The 18,563-nt window shown below is 42.1% G+C and overlaps 1 protein-coding gene across 3 annotated transcripts in view; it reads left to right on the forward strand.

Moving 5' to 3' along the window:
* Nucleotides 1–319: 319 nt before the first annotated feature.
* LOC149226996 (ARM repeat superfamily protein) overlaps nt 320–18,563 on the forward strand; it is a 61,300-nt gene continuing 43,056 nt past the window's right edge. For 2 of the 3 annotated variants that reach the window (XM_089377665.1, XM_089377666.1), the window contains exons 1-2: nt 322–1,676; nt 3,388–3,472. In XM_089377665.1, the coding sequence (XP_089233791.1) occupies nt 600–1,676; nt 3,388–3,472 (1,162 nt within the window). In that variant the 5' untranslated portion in view covers nt 322–599. Of the gene's footprint in view, nt 1,677–3,387; nt 3,473–18,563 lie in introns of all 3 variants that reach the window. The other variant, XM_089377664.1, reaches the window with a different exon arrangement.

The raw sequence follows: 18,563 nt of genomic DNA on the forward strand, positions 1-18,563 counted from the left end.
TGGATGGCTTATGAAAGGAAGACCATATCATCAACTAAAAAAATCCCTCATGTGATAAATTAAACTCCATTAATAAAATTATAATATTATTAATATTAATTAAATTCACTAAATTTATACCTTTAAAATTATAATTAATAACCAATATAAGGGATGGATGGCTGACGATAGAAGGACCATGTCATCAACTAAAGAAATCCTCGTGTGATAAATTAAACTCAATTAACAAAATTATATTATTATTATTATTAATTAAATTCACTAAATTTATACCTTTAAAATTATAATTATACCATAGTCTTGCTTCAGCATAAACGGGGTTGGGGTAAATTTAAGAGGGTGAAACAGCAAATCATAGCTCAATTGGCAAAGTTGGAGGGCTGGAATTAATTTAATAACAAAGGAAGATAGTTTCAGTGCATTGCCATGGATTATATGAATATAACTGATTTCCTTCCCATATAATTTCAGTGTCAGCAAGAACCTTGAAACGGACAGAGGCAAAACAAGATCAGAGCCTCCATCGATCGGTCCCCGGTAGTCAGCCTCGCAGAGAAACATACAGAGTAAATTCAGTGTGAGCGAGAGCGGTGGAGGCCATGGAGGACAGCAACAAGCGGAGGCGCGAGGTGGAGGCCATGGAGGGCAGTAACAAGCGGAAGCGCGAGGAAATGGAGCAAGAAAATGGCGTAGACTTGAGTCTCCTGGAGGCCTTGGAGAAATCCGAGGGCACAGTCCAGGTCATGGACGTCCGGGCCTTGAAGAAGATGGTGTTGGCCTTCGAGCGTCGTCTCCGTGACAACCTGGAGGCCCGCATGAAATACGTAGACCACCCGGACAAGTTTGCTGACTCGGAGCTCGAGCTCCACGAGGAGCTGGTGCGCCTGAAGGCCCTGGCTGGGGCACCGGAGCTCTACCCGGAGCTCGTGCACCTCAATGCCATTCCCTCCATTGTCGGTCTCCTCACTCACGAGAACACCGATATAGCCGTGGACGTGGTGGGCCTCATCCAGGACTTGACAGACGAGGACGTGGTGGAGGACTCCGATGAGGCGGCTCAGGTGCTCGTGGACGCCCTGGTGGAGAACAACACCCTGGAGCTCCTTGTCCAGAACCTCGCCCGGCTCGATGAGGGCGACCCTGACGAGTCGGCTGCGGTCTACAGCACCCTGGCCACGATCGAAAATATGATTGAGGTCCGCCCAGCGGTGTCAGAGTCGGTCTGCGAGAAGACAAAGCTCATGCGGTGGCTCTTGACGAGAATCAAGCCCCGGGAGTTCGACAGCAATAAGCAGTATGCCACGGAGATCCTGGCCATCTTACTGCAGAGCAGCGCCGCCAACCAGCGGCGCCTTGGGCAGATGAACGGAGTCGACACCGTGCTCCAGGCCGTCGCGCTCTACAAGTCTCGGGATCCCAAGAGCGGGGACGAAGAGGAAATGGTGGAGAATTTGTTCGATTGCCTGTGCAGTCTTGTGATGCCCGTGGAAAACAAAGAGAGGTTCGTTAAGGCGGAAGGCGTGGAGTTGATGATAATTATAATGAAGCAGAAGAAGTCAGCCTACGGTTCGGCTATGAGGGCCCTAGATTTCGCCATGACGAAGTTTCCGCCTGCCTGTGAACGGTTTGTCGATGTCTTGGGGTTGAAGACCCTTTTTGCGGCTTTCATGGGTAAGGCAAGTCTCACGTTCTCAACCTTTTAGGGTTTTAAGGGTATTTGGTGAATTTAAGGTTTTGCAAATAATTTCGAAAATATGTTTGCTGAGCTGAATGCCAGGGTCTGATTTCATAAATTTGGTGGTTTATGGATCATTTTTCAGAAATGTCACCAACGACTGTTTTTTCTTTCTGTACTTTTATTCCTATTTCCGGATGAATGCTTTCTAGGGTGTAGACGTTAGTGAGGTGTAGGATTTGGGATTGATTTATACTTTTGAAAGCTTCCGCTTAAGTTGAAAAACTATTAACTTTGTTCAAACTTTTAAGTGATTGTTAATTCACGTGTTCAACTCCCAGTACTACAGGTCTATGAATCCGCCTTATTTTCCCCATTTTAGTAATCGAACTGAATGGTATGGTCTGATATCATAATTTTGCTAGTTTGTGAAACATTTTTCGGAAATGTCACCAAACATGGTTTTTCTTTCTGTCTTTCTGATTCCGGATGAAATGCCTTTTAGGGTTTAGAGTCTTTAGACATTCATGAGATTTAGGGCTTTGGGAATAATTTATAACTTTGGAATCTTTTTCCGAAATTATTATGCTTCTGTTTAAGTTGAAAAACTGTTTTATCTTGTGTCTAAATGAAGTAATTTAACAATTTACATGCTCAAGTCCCAAGACTACAGTTTTATTTAATCCTTTCATTTTTCCCGTTTGAGTAACGGAACTCAATGACATAGTCTGATTCCATAATATTGCTAGTAAACATGGTTGTTGTTGGGCTTAATGCCATGGTCTGATTTCATAATTTTGCTACTACACTATGGTTCATCCCTCATTTGCTCAATGCCTGACCAGATTTCATAATTATGCTAGTTTTTGAACCTTGCTCAGAAATGTGAGTAAACGTGTTATTATGCTAGTTTGTGAACCTTGCTCAGAAATATGAGTAAACGTGTATTTCCTTTCTATATTTAAGGATGCTAGTTTGTGAACCTTGCTCAGAAATGTGAGCAAACGTGTATTGCCTTTCTATATTTAAGGTTCCAGATGAATGCCTTCCGGGGTTTTTATGCTAGTTTGTGAACCTTGCTCAGAAATGTGGGCAAACATGTATTTCCTTTCTATATTTAAGGATGCTAGTTTGTGAACCTTGCTCAGAAATGTGAGCAAACGTGTATTTCCTTTCTATATTTAAGGTTCCAGATGAATGCCTTCCGGGGTTTAGACATTCGTGAGATTCGGGGATTAACTTTTGTTGAAACTTGAATTCATTTAACAATTCACGTGACTGAGTCCGGAGACTACATTTTTATGCAATCCTCCCATCATCTTAGTAAGTGAACTCAATGTCATTGTCCGAACTCGCCTGAAATTTAGTACCTGAAACTAACATCAACCTTGCAAAGGGGTCCACCAAGGTTAAAATGGGGCCCTATCACCTACAGAGTGCGATTTTTGTTTTGGAAAATTTGCCCGATCGAAGAACAGGGTGAAAAAACTCAAGGCTGGATTGTTAAAAATTATCTGCATGGGACTCTATAACCTTTAAGTCCAACAGTTTTTTTTTTGGCGGAGTTCTTAATTTTCTGCCATTCAGGACATTATTTTTGATCTTTTCTGTTCAGTGATTTATGGTTGGTTTGCACATTTGGTCTGTATGGAAATTTCATCGTTTTGCATATTTTATTGCTTAAGTTTGCCTTTTTATTGTATTGTTTTCAGATTCCAGTGAGTAAGAGGAACCAGGGGGAGAGGTACAAGGAGGAGTTGGAAGAGCGAATTATCTCACTTACTGCTTCATTATTTGGTAAGCAGGCAAGTAGCTTGGGGGGCCTGTGTTTTTTTTGTTTAATCATATGTTTGGTTCTATTGTAACTGCTATATCATATTTTGTTAAATTTTGGTATGTTCCATGCTTATTGCAATTTACTTCAATTTTTCACATTAGCCCAATGTCAGTATTCAGATTAGCAATCACATCAGCATGATAGTAAAGTGCAGATAGAACATAAACATAAACAGAAGAAGACAAGCCAAGACGAGGACACAAGATGTGGCACCAGCCAGGGACAAACCCCAATGTAGAGAAACCCTTGATCAATTCTTCTTATATTCTTCCATAGTTCAGCAGAGAGAGAGGGAGTACAAATATACAACTCTGAGATCTTATGACAGCAGTAGGAAGTACATCATCAAACCCCAATGTAGGGAAACCCTTGATCAATTATTCTTATATTCTTCCATAGTTCAGCAGAGAGAGAGAGATAGTACAAATATACAACTTTGAGGTTTTATGACAGCAGTAGGAAGCACATCATCATTAAGGGTGCTGTAGCATATCCTGATGCAACATTCCTCCAATTGCTAGCTGCTCCAGCAATTCTGGTTAGGGCACAATATGCAGCCCTAAACTCCCTTGACTGTGAAGGATGGCTGATCTGATAAGGGCACCTGAAGTTGACTTAAACTTCCTTCACAATCTCCAAACAGTCCAAAAGAGCAGCTCTAAGAAACCCTTGCTATGATGCTATGGCCTATGGCCTAGCACATAGCAACTCTGAAGTAAATGTCCTCAAAACAGTTACATAAACATCATTAACGCAGAAGCACTTTCAAGCAATGAACTGTGTACATATGCTGATTTAAGGAGCAGACTTCAATGCTTTCCTTCACTGTATAACTGTGGCTTATCAAACAGTCCTTAAGGCATGTCTATATCAGCTTCCTTTATCACACAGTCACCTACAGCAAACACGATGTCTATCCATGCATCTTAATGCTGAGATAAGACACTTTCTAGCTGCCTGTGTTGTGTCTCAGGGTCTTTACTTAGGTGTGAATTAGGGCTCCATTGACAGTGGTTTAGTGTCTCCTTTGACTGCGAATTAGGGATCCCTGATTACTGTGTATTGGATTCTTCTTTGACAGCAAATAGGTCCTCCCTTTACTGCGTCCTAGTGTCCTTTATGACTGCGGATTTAGGGTCTCCTTTAGCTGCGATTAGGGCTTCTCCTTACAGTGGATTAGGGCCTCCCTTTAAGTGCGGATTAAGGCACCTTTGACCTGCGGCTAGGGCACCTTTAGGACTGCGGCTAGGGCTTCTCCTTAGGCCTCCTTCACTGCGGCTAGATCTCCCTTTAGGACAGCGTATAGAAGCTCCTCTTGGCTATGGGTTTAAGCCTCCCCTTTCTTTGTATAAGAGCCTCCTCTTGCTGCATATAAAAGCCTCCTTGACTGCGGCCAGATCCTTCTCTTTTCCCGCAGCTATGTCTCCTCCCTTTAGGACTGCGTATAGGGCTGCAATTAGGGCTCTTTCCTTTAGACCTCTCTTTCCACCAAAACCTAAACGAGTGGAGAGAGAGATCACAAGAGATGAGTGTGTGAAATGACTTGAAGACCTCTTCTATTTATAATGTAACGTTGAGGATAAGTTGGGGTAATTTGGAGAGAGAGATCACAAGAGATGAGTGTGTCAAAAGACTTGAAGACCTCTTCTATTTATAATTTGGTTACTGGCCGACCTTGACAAATTGTCAATAACACAAATAAATTCATATCTCCAATGAATCGGATGATCTTTGGATCAATCACACAAATAAATTCATATCTCCATAAATACATGTCGGAATCGGATGATCTTTAGATCAATCTTACACCTCTCGACGAGAGGAATCCAAGAGAAATATCAGCTGCCATAAATAATATGACCCACCCCGATCCCCAGGTAGAACCATCTTCCGTTTTGATGAGGGCGACCCAGACATTTTCTCCTCCTCACTCAGACAAATCCTCCCCGACTCGGATGACTTCTCCCGTCTCGAGACTGTCTCAGATAAGTAACACTGTCTCTCCTCAGCAATCTGGGAGTCGGCGCTTAAGTCCTTTCCACACTCAATTCGGACCCCCTCAACCTCCCGTAAAACAGGAACTTCCCCTATGAACAAATGGTACGATACAGATTGTAAACTCCTCCACCAGGATCTCCGCCAAGCCTTCCGCCAGTCCCTTCCCTCATACTCTGCCATCCAAAAGAATTACCGTCGCCTCCTCCGTCACAAAAAACGACAGTTCATCTCCCAACAAAGACGGGAGCTTTCCGCCCTCCTTACCCATTCCCCCAAGCAATTCTGGGGCAAGATCCTCCCTCGTCGCTCTCCTCCTCCCTCCGATCTCAACCCAGTCTCCATGTTCTCACACACCTCTCGCCTTTACGACATTCCCGGACAGTCCCAGATCCAGGTCACATCTCCTCCCCTCTCCTGCCACCTGTTCACTGATAAAGATGTCAGGGAAGCCATCTGGGCGATGAATAACAGCAAAGTAGCGGATGAGGAAGGATTCCAAGCTGAATTCTTCAAACAAGGCCGACCCTTAGTCGGATACCTGGCAGATCTCTTCAACCATGTGGTCCGAGAAGGGTTCCCCCCCATATGGTCCCACCATATTATATATCCCATCCATAAGTCAGGGGATACCTCAGACCCCAACAACTACAGGACAATTATGGTGGGCCATACATTCTCAAAACTCTATGCCACTATCCTCCATAGAAAGCTTTCCGACGATTTTGAAGAAAGAGATCTCAGGGCCAGAGGCCAAGCTGGTTTCAGGCCAAATCATCAGACCATTGACCACATTTTTACACTCCGTGCTGTGATCGAGGAAGCACGCCACCGGTCCTCGAAGGTGTACTGCTGCTTTGTGGACTTCCGGAAGGCTTTTGATTCAGTCCCGAGAGAGGATCTTCTACAGCGACTCAAAGACACCAATACCCCAGACTCCGACTGATTGCTGTTATGCGTCTATACGAGTCTGTCCTGGGCCGTCTTCGCACGGTGGGGGGACTATCTGAGTTCATTCGGAGCACGATTGGAGTTAAGCAGGGGTGCCCACTCTCCCCCACCTTATTTGGGATATATATTGATGAGCTCGAAGCCTTTCTCCGGGAACACATACAGGAGTCTGACGGTTGCTATCTTCATCAGGTTTTGATCTATATCTTACTCTTTGCAGATGACATTGCACTTTTATCCTCATCACCAGAAGGTCTTCAGAGGCAGCTGGATGCGTTAGCCCTATTATGTGATCTCCGGAAATTGTTAGTGAACCTGAGTAAGACAAAGGTAATAGTCTTCAACGGGACGAAGAAGTCTCAGGATCTCCGATTTCTCTTCAAGGGAGAGAGAGTGGAGATTACCAATAGCTACACATACTTGGGAGTACAGTTTTCGGGCCCCCGGTTCAGTATGCGGCCAGCTCTGCAACCTCGGATTAATAAGGGGTATGGCTCTCTAGCCATTTTAGAGAGACAATGTTTCCGCCACCACTTCCAGGACATCTCGTCCAAATTGAGCCTTATGGACGCCTTGATCCGACCCACGGTCCTGTACGGATCGGAAATTTGGGGCCCCTCCTTGCTTGAGTCTGATTGGGCAGCAGTTGAGAGAGTCCAAACCCTTCTCCTCCGACGTATTATCCGTTGCAAGCATACTATCCCACACCAAATCATACTGGCCGAGTTTGGTGCGCAGCCCTTCTGCCTTGAGACAACCTTCAGACTAGTCCCTTTTCTTCACCGAGCCCGGAGTTTCGCAGATACATTGAAAGGACGCGAAAGGTACCCTTATCTAGCCTACTGCTCTTCTGAAGCCATCGACCGCACCCAACCAGGAAAAGCCAAGTGTTGGTACACAGGGGTCTCGAAGTTCCTCGAGGCAGTGGGACTCCATATAGATCATCTCCCCCCCTTTCGGTATTCCCTGAATGCCCCCAGAGGACTCCATCCCAGGCAGGAACTAAACAAGATCATCAAGGAAGACATCTACAGGCAGTTTATCCAGGTCACATGGATTAACCCCCCGGGGGGCCTGCGCCCAAAGATGGCGTTCTATGCAGAGCACTTCTTGAGTATCAGAGACGGGCTTATAGTTCGCCCCTAGTACACGCTTCGACATTGGATGCATGCTCTTCAGATCCCCCTCGGGCAGTTCAGAGTTGGATCACATAGGCTTGAGTAGAGACAGACCACCAGAAAGAGAGAGTTGACAGGACTTGCTGGCTATGCCATACACAGGAGGTGGAAACTGAATGGCACTTCATCTTCGGTTGTCCGATATATTATGAGATCAGAGGTCGCTACCACTGTTTGTTCAGAGGACCACAGAACCTATCCAGCTTCTTCAGCTACACGGACCAGAGATGTGTCGCACTTTATATCCAAGAGACTCTAAAGCATCGGGAGCATATCCTCCAGCCTCCCGTCCGACCCAACACTACTCGTCAGATCACCTCTTTCTTCAGCATACTCCCCTCAGCCCGAGGAGTCAAGAGATCAACTAGTCCGAGTACCGATCAGTCCGGCTCACACAGATCGACAGACCCTCGTTCAGTTAAGAGGAGAGGCCCCTTACTTACGAGGGCCCAGCAACAGAACCGTTCCAGGCATCTCCCCGAGAGGCGGCCCAGGATCATTAGATCATAGAGACAACACAATGGGAGGCAACCAGCGCCCACCGCTTCAAACCAGCAAACCTTGCTGAACTACCCACAACTCTTTTCTCTCGGCCTCGGATGCTAGGAGTAGCGGACTCCCACATCCGAAGTCCCCAGGGTCTTCTTCACCAGTGAGACTACGACGCAGTTTAGAGATCAACAAGCGTGGTCGGGATCGAAGCTCCATTCGCTCTTCCCAACCCGCCTCGTTTTTTTTTGTTTTGTTTTTAGTTTCTATCTTCCTTTCAGCATTTGTCTTTCTAAGGAGATCGATTGGTTCTCCTACTGGGCACGGCCCCTTTATGTAACCGACAGTCCCTTTGACCTACTTTGTGGTCATTCGTTGGACATTAATAAAATTATCTTATCTTATCTTATCTTATCTACGTGGTGAAAGCAAACCTTATGATTTGAAAATAAGTATATCAATATAATAATATAAATAAGTATAATCAATAATTATGAAAGGACATGCCTGTTAGTTTGGACATTACTATTCATGAAAGCGCATCCCCATACCATACCATTCTTTTATACATTTATTTAATATGTTATATTTCATCCATAATGTATTACTTTATGTGCCAAGTCTTATGGATTATCTAATTGTGAACCAAGTTTGGCTATCACACCACACCTTATATGAAATTCTCCATTGCCTAAGAATGCAATGACACTTTTGCATGTTGAAAAATATACAAAGAAACCTTATATGAAATATCCCCCATAGCCAAAGAATGTATTGCCACTTTTGACACATCCGGGTTTGTGAAACATTTGCCACTTATACATATCTTTGTTTGGGAAATATGTGGAGAAGGCCCTCCCAACTCCCCCACCTTCTCTCATCACCCTCCCCCACCCCAAAATTGGGGAGGAAAGTTTATAAAATGCATTTGGGTCTATCGTGGTCCATAACGAAAATTAACAATGACAAAGTCAACTTTGAATTAGCATTAAGGTGTCAAGGATTGGTCTTTTGTATTCATTAGCATCATAGATCTTACGAGTAATCAATGACATATTAACCAAACCTTGCTGCCCTTGATCAGGTCCTTTCTCCTCATCTATCTGTGTATCCTCCTCTAAACTCACATTCCATTGCTCTCCTAGTGATACTTCTATATGTCTTGATAGTGCTTGAAGCTATACGTGGGCCAAGTCTCCTTAGTTGTGGAGGAATAAGCTATCCAAGAGGTAAGTCTATTTGTCTTGACACTTTGGATGAAGCTATGCAGATCAATTCTACTCTGTTGCGGAGGAATGAGCAATCTGAGACAAGTAAATAGTAAGATGTTGGAGCTCTAGAGCATCATTTACATTCATCCTCCACCAACCAATTTGGTAATCTTGGCTTGTGTCTATGTGATCTTCCTTTGCATCAAGCTTTTGAAGGGGCCCCTGATATTGACAAACCAAACGAGCTGTCCCTAAAGTTTCCTCTCCTCTTCATTGCACATTTTTGAATTGGCATCTCAAAATCCATTCTTTACCCTAGATCATCAATGGGAGGAACTTTGGTGTTTTAATGGGATAAGATGAATGATGGGTTGAATCAGGTTTGTGTAGAACTCTAATAAGGGTTGTCGTCCATGAATGGGTTGGTTGTTGTCTTTACTTATCTCAACATGCTATCAAGCTTAAGTCACAAGTTTTGATGAATTTTATTGATGAGATTTGAAATTTGCACAATCCTCCAAAGTTGAAATTCATTAGCCTTTTTGAATATTCGAAGGCAAATATCAAGCTTTAATTCACAAGGTTTGGCGAAAAGTCTTGAACCCATATCAAAGACATAGCTATCAAGAGCATAGTTTTAAAACTAGGTTGGTTCGAATTGGATTCGCCCTGGTAGACTGAGCCAGACCCCTACCTGGGCCGACTTGGTCAAAAATCGGTCTGACAACTGGTTTGTTACCGAACCTACCGATTCAGACATTGACTTGGCTAGTTTTTTAATGGATCGGTTGGCTCGAATGAGCCCGTCTTAAATCGGCTGGGCTAGTATGCGGGAAAAAAGGCAACAATTCGGATTTCAAACTGAGTTTTTTTTTGGATTTTTTTCATAATGCCTCTACTCCTCTCCCAAGCCTATAAAAGTGACCCAACCTCCTCACACTTCTTCACAACTATCTCATTGCATTTGTGTGAGCATTTGTGAGGAGTTTGTGAAGAGTTGGAGTTGGTTTTTGGAGCAACAGTGAGGAGGTTCTTGGGCAATCATTGGAGCAACATTTTGGAGTAGCATTGAGGAGTTGGTTTTTGGAGAAACATTGAGGAGGCTAGAGGTATTTTTTTTTTCACTTCTCCAATTTTCCCTTTTTGTTTTTATTTTTTTATTTTTTTCAGCAAATCTGGAAATTGAAAAGAGTGATTTTTCTAGAAGAAATGAATATTGAAGAGTTGTTTTTTCTTTTTCTTTTCATTTTCAGACTTTTGTCCTTTCATTTCCAATTCCAAATATTAGAAAATGGCTCCTAGAATGAAAGATGCTGCTTGGGCATATGCTAAGATGATTGATAATCAAATGTATTGCAAATTTTGTCATAAAAGAATTAAGGGAGGTGGAGGGGGCATTCACAGGCTGAAACAACACTTGGTTGGTATTAGAGGCTAAATTGTCCCATGTGTAGCACCAACAAAACAGATTATGGAATGAGGAAGGAGTTGCTAGAAAAGTTTGAGAAGTTTGAGGAAGAAAAAGCTACGCAAAAAGAAATAGGCGCCGAAATACGGAGGTTGAGGAGTATAAAACACATGAAGGCTACTAACCCCAATTGTAGCACCAACAAAACAGATTGGGGAAATTAGGAAGGAGTTGCTAGAAAAATTTGAGAAGTTTGAGGAGGAAAAAGCTAGGCAAAAAGAAATAGAGGCTGAAATAGGGAGGAAGAGGAGTATAAAACACATGATGGCTGTTGACCCTAATTTTGATTATGAGGGCTCTTCATCTATCCCTTGCACTGATGCATCCAACCCCTTTTGCTATGGTCCTCCCTCTTTGGAGTCTATTCAAGGAAAGGGTAAGGGTAAAATTAAAAAGAAGGGTGATATCAAAATTTATTTCATAGTCACACCCTCCTCTCCCTCTGATAGGGCACATGGTCCTCAAGCTAATAGAGGTCAAATCCAACCTACTTTAGATGACCATTGGAATAAAGAATTGAGAGAAACTGCCTATGATTACATAGCTAGATGGTGGTGTGATGCTGATATCCCCTTCAATGCTGCCCCTTCACTATGTTATGAACCTATGTTTGATGCCATGTTTGCTGTAAGGGTTTCAAAGGCCCTCTTATGCATGAATTAAGGGGATTTCTTTTGCAAAAAGAGGTTATGTCCGTTGACGAATATTTGAAATATTTCAAAAGCTCATGGGAGAAAACAAGATGTACCATCATGTTAGATGGATGAACTGATCAAAGGAACCGTACCATTATAAATTTTCTTATCTTTTGCCTACAGGTAACTATGTTTCTAAAATTTGTTGATGCATCTGATAAGGTGAAAGATGCACACTTGTTGTTTTAGCTTTTGAATGAGGTTGTTGAAGAGGTGGGGGTGGCTAATGTTGTTTAAATGATCACAGATAATGCCTCTAACTATGTTCTTGATGGTAAAATGTTAGAGGAAAAACACAAAACCATCTTTTGGACCCCATGTGCTGCACATTGCATAGACCTTATGCTTGAGGATATTGGTAAAATAGATTGGATTAAGAACACTATTGAGCAAGCCAAAAGCACAAGAAAGTATATCTACAATCACTCATGGATTTTGAGCCTGATGAGGAAAAATACAGGGGCAAGGATCTTGTTAGGCCTGCCATCACTAGATTTGCAACTCATTTTTTGAAACTTGCAAAGGATGTTTTCTAGTGATGAATGGAATGGATGTTAATGGGCTCGCAAACAGGATGACAATGATGTAAGAAAGAAAGTTAACGAAGTCATATTTTGGAAAAAGGCAACAGAGATTGTGAAAGTTGTTGAGCCACTAGTTAAGGTGTTGCAATTGGTGGATGGGGAAATATTGGCTATGGGTTTTATTTACGAGGCTATGGTTTAGGCAAAGGAATAAATAATTCAACATACAAGGATAGAGTGGCTAAGTATGGGCCCATTTGGGAAATCATTGATCAAAGATGGAACAATCAACTCCATCGCCCTATACATGCAATTGGGTTTTTTCTGAACCCAAGGTATCATTATAAAGCTCCGGGGGAGAAGCTTTGACTGGGGAGGTGAGGGGATGGATTGATTGAGTGCCTTGAGCGCATGGTCCCTGATGAGAGTGATCAGCTGGAGATACACAAACATATCACTTGTTTCAGTAGAGCCACAGGTACCTTTGGCAAGAACCTAGCAATGATTGCAAGGGAAGTAGATGAGCCATGTAAATAATTTCAATTTTCAAATTCTTATTTTGTTAAATTGTTTATAATTTGAAAGGTGGATATAATTTGTTGAACTAATTCATTGCACAACTATTTTTTTTGCAGCACAATGTTGGGAGGCATTTGGTAGCCAATGTCTTCAATTGCAGAAGTTTGCAATTCGTATTTTGAGTCAAACTTGTAGTGCTTTTGGGTGTGAGCGTAATTGGTTTATCTTTGAGAGGATTCACACGAAGAAGAGAAACTGTTTAGAACAAAAATGGTTAAATGATCTAGTCTTTGTCCAATACTACCTCTGGCTAAGACGCAACCAATTGCTGAACAAAAGACTTGATACAAATCCCATTGTGTTGGAAGACATTGATCCATCCTCAGATTGGGTAGTGGAGACTCAAACAACAAAGTTTGATCTTGATTAGGATGGTGTTGATTTTGATTTAGAGATGGATGCATTACACACTGTTCAGTTAAACGTAGATCCACTAATACTAGCCCCAACTCCTCCAGCTGCAGGCACTTCCTCTACTCAGCCACGACGTAGGCACATAGCTCGTATATCTCAGCGTGCGACTATTGCTAGTGCTACTATTTCTACAATTGCAAAGAGATGAAAAGAAGAAAAATAAATTATTGTAATGCTTGCATCATGGGTTTCATGAGCAAGAGATTTTATTTTTGAGTCAAGGCTCCCATTGAGAGTCTTTAGGAATATTGTCATCTAGTCATAAAAAAATAAGAGTCATTTGTAGAATTTTCTACGAATCTAGCTCTGATACCATGTAGAAAATCCGATGTAGGTTAACCTGATAATGCAATATAAATCAAAGTATAATATTATAACCTACTACTATCAATTTGTGGAAGCTTAAAGATCGAGCTGAACAATATAACTAGAAGAAGAAGAATCAATGCACAATACAACATGAAAATACTTTGGGGAAAGCCTCAGCTAAAAACCCCACTATCTGTATTATCAGTCAAGGTGGAAATACATAGGAATTATACAAACCCTTAGCTCTCATAGCTAGCCAGCTCTCAGTACAATCCTCACAGATGCTCACAGGCAATCTTGGTTGCTCTTCAGCCTTCCTCTCCGGCCTCCAAGCTCCTATTTCCTTGCGCTGTTCCTCTAGGATGATTCTCCTGTTACCAAGTGTAACACTCTCTCACACGCTGTCAAAACTGTGCAATCCTCAAGGAATGATTACCTTCACTGCATGCATGAGTTTTCTTTATAAGAAAACACATGCAACTGATAGTACACTGTCCTTGACATTAATTTTAACTGAGTCTTTCTCAAAATAGACATGCATGAGTTTCTGATGAGGGAATCTTTAGTTAACTGGAGTACACTAGTTGAGTGCATGCATGCATCAACTGACTGTTAACTCACCATTAGTTCCTCAAACAGTTTGGAACTAATTTAACTGGACTTAATTCAATAAACTGAGTTAACTAATTACAACTTAAATATAACTCAATCTTATCTCCTTAATTTAAGGGATAACTCTTGCATGACTTCAGAAAGACTTCTAACTTGAATTTATCCAACTAATCAATCCAAAATAGATTAATTAATTATTTCCAAGTAGCTGTTAAGACTAAATTTCATTTTAATTCACAATTTAATTCAAGGACAAATTAAATTGGAATATTCTTGTTGCCATATTTCAACACTCCCTCTCAACAAGAAAGGGATTATCTGCCACACCAATCATGTCTCTATGGAACTCGAATTTACACTTTGACAATGCCTTTGTCAAAATGTCAGCATCTTGCTCCTTTGTCGAAATATATTGCAGCAACATGATCCTCCTCGCTACATAGTCTTTGAGATGATGCTTGTAAAGCCAATGGGAACTCACAACTGACTTGTTCTCCGGTCTCGGAACCACGTCCCAAACATTGTTACGAACTATGGAGGCATACTCCTCCACCATAACATCAACCCAAATCGGTTGCTGTACTGCTTCCTCAAATGAAGATGGCTTGGTCTCAACACATTCCTCAGCAAGGGCCATGTATCCAGTGTACCTCTCAGGTGACCTCCTTTGTCTGCGTTGAGAAGATGGTGCTCCCACATTCTCTCTCGCATCGTCCAACAATCTGTCAGCTTCTCTTGTGCGCTTCCGTCCATCTTTGGAAGACCCTGCTTGAGTGGACGTCTCCTCTCTTGGAACCTCTGCATGCGGTTGCTCCGTATCAGTCTGAGGCTCCTCCTTAGGAACCAACAGTTCCTCCACAACTTGTAGTTGGAGCTTCCTCTCAAGGGAAACTCGCATGGCCTTCTGCTCATCAAACTTGAGATCTCTGTGAACCACTGTCCTCCGACTGGTAGGCAAGTACACTTGACAGTTGTGAGGTGTATTAGTGTACCCCATAAGTATCCCCAACTTTGCTGTCAGCTCAAGCTTCTTCTGTGCATCCTTTGTCACTTGGCAATATACCGATGAGCCAAAGATCCTGAAGTGACCCACATCTAGTCTCTTACCAGAGAAGGCTTCTTCTGGTGTCTTCATCCCAAGTATGCGATGCGGGCTTCTATTCTGCAAATAAACTGCTGTGTTGCATGCCTTAGCCCACAAGTGAAGTGGTAGGCCTTGGTCATGTAGCATTGCCCATGCTGCCCCTACAATGGTTCTGTTCTTTCGCTCGGTCACCCCATTCTGCTGTGGGTTATGAGGTGCCGTCAACTCTCGTTTAATTCCTTCCGCTGCACAAAAGTCCTTAAACTCTTGAGAGACATATTCTCCACCGTTGTCGCTTCTCAAGGCCTTGATCTTCTTCCCTGACTCTTTCTCGACCAAAGCTTTGAACTCACAAAACTTTGTGAAAGTTTGGTCCTTCTTTTGCATGAAATAAATCTAGCATTTACGAGAATAGTCATCAATGAAAATCAAATAATACCTTTGCTTCGCTATGGATGTCGTCAAGAATGGTCCACACACATCAGTATGAACTCGCTCTAAGACAGCCTTTGATCGACTGTCTTGATCATGAAAGGAATAGTTGGTGTACTTTCCCAAGGTACAACCTTTGCATGTGCCAACTTGCTCAAGTTTACCTTTGGGAAGTCTTGTAGATATCTGCTGCATTATCTTCAAAGCCCAATGATGCAAATGGCCCAACCGCCTATGCCACAACTCGCTAATGTCTTGGCTTTGCACCAATTCTGCTTTCGTACTCAATGCTGCACAATCATCTACCTCTAGTTTATAGAAATTCTTCACCCGAATCCCTATCCTCTTGGTCTGACTCATGGCAATGTGTTTTAGGAACGCCTTTCCTTTACTGAAGACAACATCGTAGCCTTTGTCCTCCAGCATCGCGACCGATACCAAGTTCTTCTTCAATCCAGGCACATACTTCACATTTGTCATGGTGAGAAGAGCTCCATGTTCCCTCCGAAAAGCAATCGTGCTCACTCCTGAAACACTATACCTTTCGTCGTCACCCATCTCTATGCACATCTCGAGGTCTTTCTCCTCCAAGGCATTGAATAAATTTTTATCACTGGTCATATGAAATGAGGCTCCACTGTCAAGATACCAGACACAACCCATCATCGATGACACCATGCATGTGATGAGGGTAAAGTCCATTTCGAACTGAGAGGCTAATGCCTCACCTTCCGATCCTTCCGAGGATCCCTTCTTGGACTTCTTCGATGGACAATTAGTCGCATAATGTCCCATCTTGTGACAATTAAAGCATCTCACTTTAGACATGTCACCCTTCTTCCCTCCATGAGAAGAATTCGATTTGAAATGGGAAGCCTTCCCCTTCCCTTACTTGCTAAGGCCAGATGTTCTTCATCATCATTCTTGGATGAAGAACCATCTCGTGTGCTCCTCCTGATCTCCTCCTGCATTAGATCCGACCACAGTCATTCCCAATCTGGCAGTTTCTCCCTTCCATTCACAGAGTCCTGGTAGCTATTCCAACTCTTTGGAAGGCCAAGGAGAGCGAGGCTCACCATATCATCATCGATAATAGTTATTCCCACACTACCAAGCTCATCTTTGCAGGTGGTGAGCTTGTTCAGATATGTGGAAATAGTATCGCTCTTCTCCATCTTGATTCGTCGAAGTTTATCCTTGAGTGCCAATTTCCTATGGTCGCTACTGTTCTGGTAGAGGTCCTTCAATGTCTTCCACATTGAAAAGGGAGTATCCTTCCCATGGAGACTCGAGACAATATGGTCTCGAAACTCCCTCAAAGATGATCTGTCTTGCCTTCGCCACACACTTCTTCCACTTAGCCAACTCTTGTGCATTAGTTGAAGTTGGCTTTGGGATTTCTTGATCAATGAATTCCTTCAAGCCATTGTCTTCTAATACAACCTCCATTCTATCTTTCCATGCTATATAATTCGAGCTACCTTCCAAGGCATACTCGAGTCTCAAGCCATAGAACGCCATTGGCCAACCTTGAAGTATGATATGAATTCGATTTGCACCTGCAACCCCGAACTTCAAACTTTGAATTCTGTTCTCAGTATACTGTTCACAGCTCTGATACCATGTAGAAATTTCTAAAAATCCAACTCTGATACCATATAGAAAATCTGATGTAGGTTAACCCGATAATGCATTATAAATCAAAGCAGAATACTATTACCTACTTCTATTATCAATTTGCGGCAACTTAAAGATCGAGCTGAAAATATAACCAAAAGAAGAAGAATGCACAATACACATGAAAATACTTTAGGGAAAGCCTCAGCCAAAAACCCCACTCTCTGTATTATCATACAAGGTGGAAATACATAAGAATTATACAAAGCCTTATCTCTCACAGCTAGCCAACTCTTAGTATAATCCTCACAGATGCTCACAATCAGTCTTGGCTGCTCTTTAGCCTTCCTCTCTGCCCTCCAAGCTCCTATTTCCTTGCGCTGTTCCTTGTGGATGATTCTCCTATTACCAAGTGGAACACTCTCTGACACATTGTCAGAACTGCGCAATCCTCAAGGAATGATTGCCTTGACTGCATGCATGAATTTTTTTATAAGGAAACACATGCAACTGATAGTACACTGTCCTTGACATTAATCTTAACTGGGTCTTTTTTAGAATTGACATGCATAAGTTTCTGATGAGGGAATCTTCAGTTAACTGGAGTACACTAGTTGAGTGCCTGCATGCATCAACTGACGGTTAACTCACCATTAGTTCTTCAAACAGTTTGGAACTAATTTAATTGGACTTAACTCAGTAAACTGAGTTAACTAATTACAACTTAAATATAACTCAATCTGATCTCCTTAATTTAAGGGATAACTCTTGCATGACTTTAGAAATACTTCTAACTTGAATTTCTCCCACTAATTAATCCATTCTCCTATTACCAAGTGGAACACTCTCTGACACATTGTCAGAACTGCACAATCCTCAAGGAATGATTGCCTTGATTGCATGCATAAGTTTTCTTTATAAGAAAACACATGCAACTGATAGTACACTGTCCTTGACATTAATCTTAACTGGGTCTTTCTTAGAATAGACATGCAAGAGTTTTTGATGAGGGAATCTTCAGTTAATTGGAGTACCACTAGTTGAGTGCATGCATGCATCAACTGACTGTTAACTCACCATTAGTTCCTCAAATAGTTTGCAACTAATTTAACTGGACTTAACTCAGTAAACTGAGTTAACTAATCACAACTTAAATATAACTCAATCTTATCTCCTTAATTTAAGGGATAACTCTTGCATGACTTCAGAAATACTTCTAACTTGAAGTTCTCCAACTAATTAATCCAAAATAGATTAATTAATTATTTCCAAGTCGCTGTTAAGATTAAATTCGATTTTAATTCACAATTTAATTCAAGGACAAATTAAATTGGAATATTCTTGTTGCCATATTTCAACATCATTGTCATGTAATGAAGTCATGTTACACATTGTAGAGAGTCATTCTTCTCTATGTAAAAGTCATCCTCCAAGACCTTGTCACTAGCCCTCATAATGTCGGCCTACATCAAAGCGATGGATCTAGAAGATGA

The sequence above is a fragment of the Pinus tabuliformis genome, chromosome J (assembly GCF_031772625.1).
Source record: "Pinus tabuliformis cultivar Carrire ecotype Pingquan chromosome J, CPIR1, whole genome shotgun sequence".
NCBI lineage: Eukaryota > Viridiplantae > Streptophyta > Pinopsida > Pinales > Pinaceae > Pinus > Pinus tabuliformis.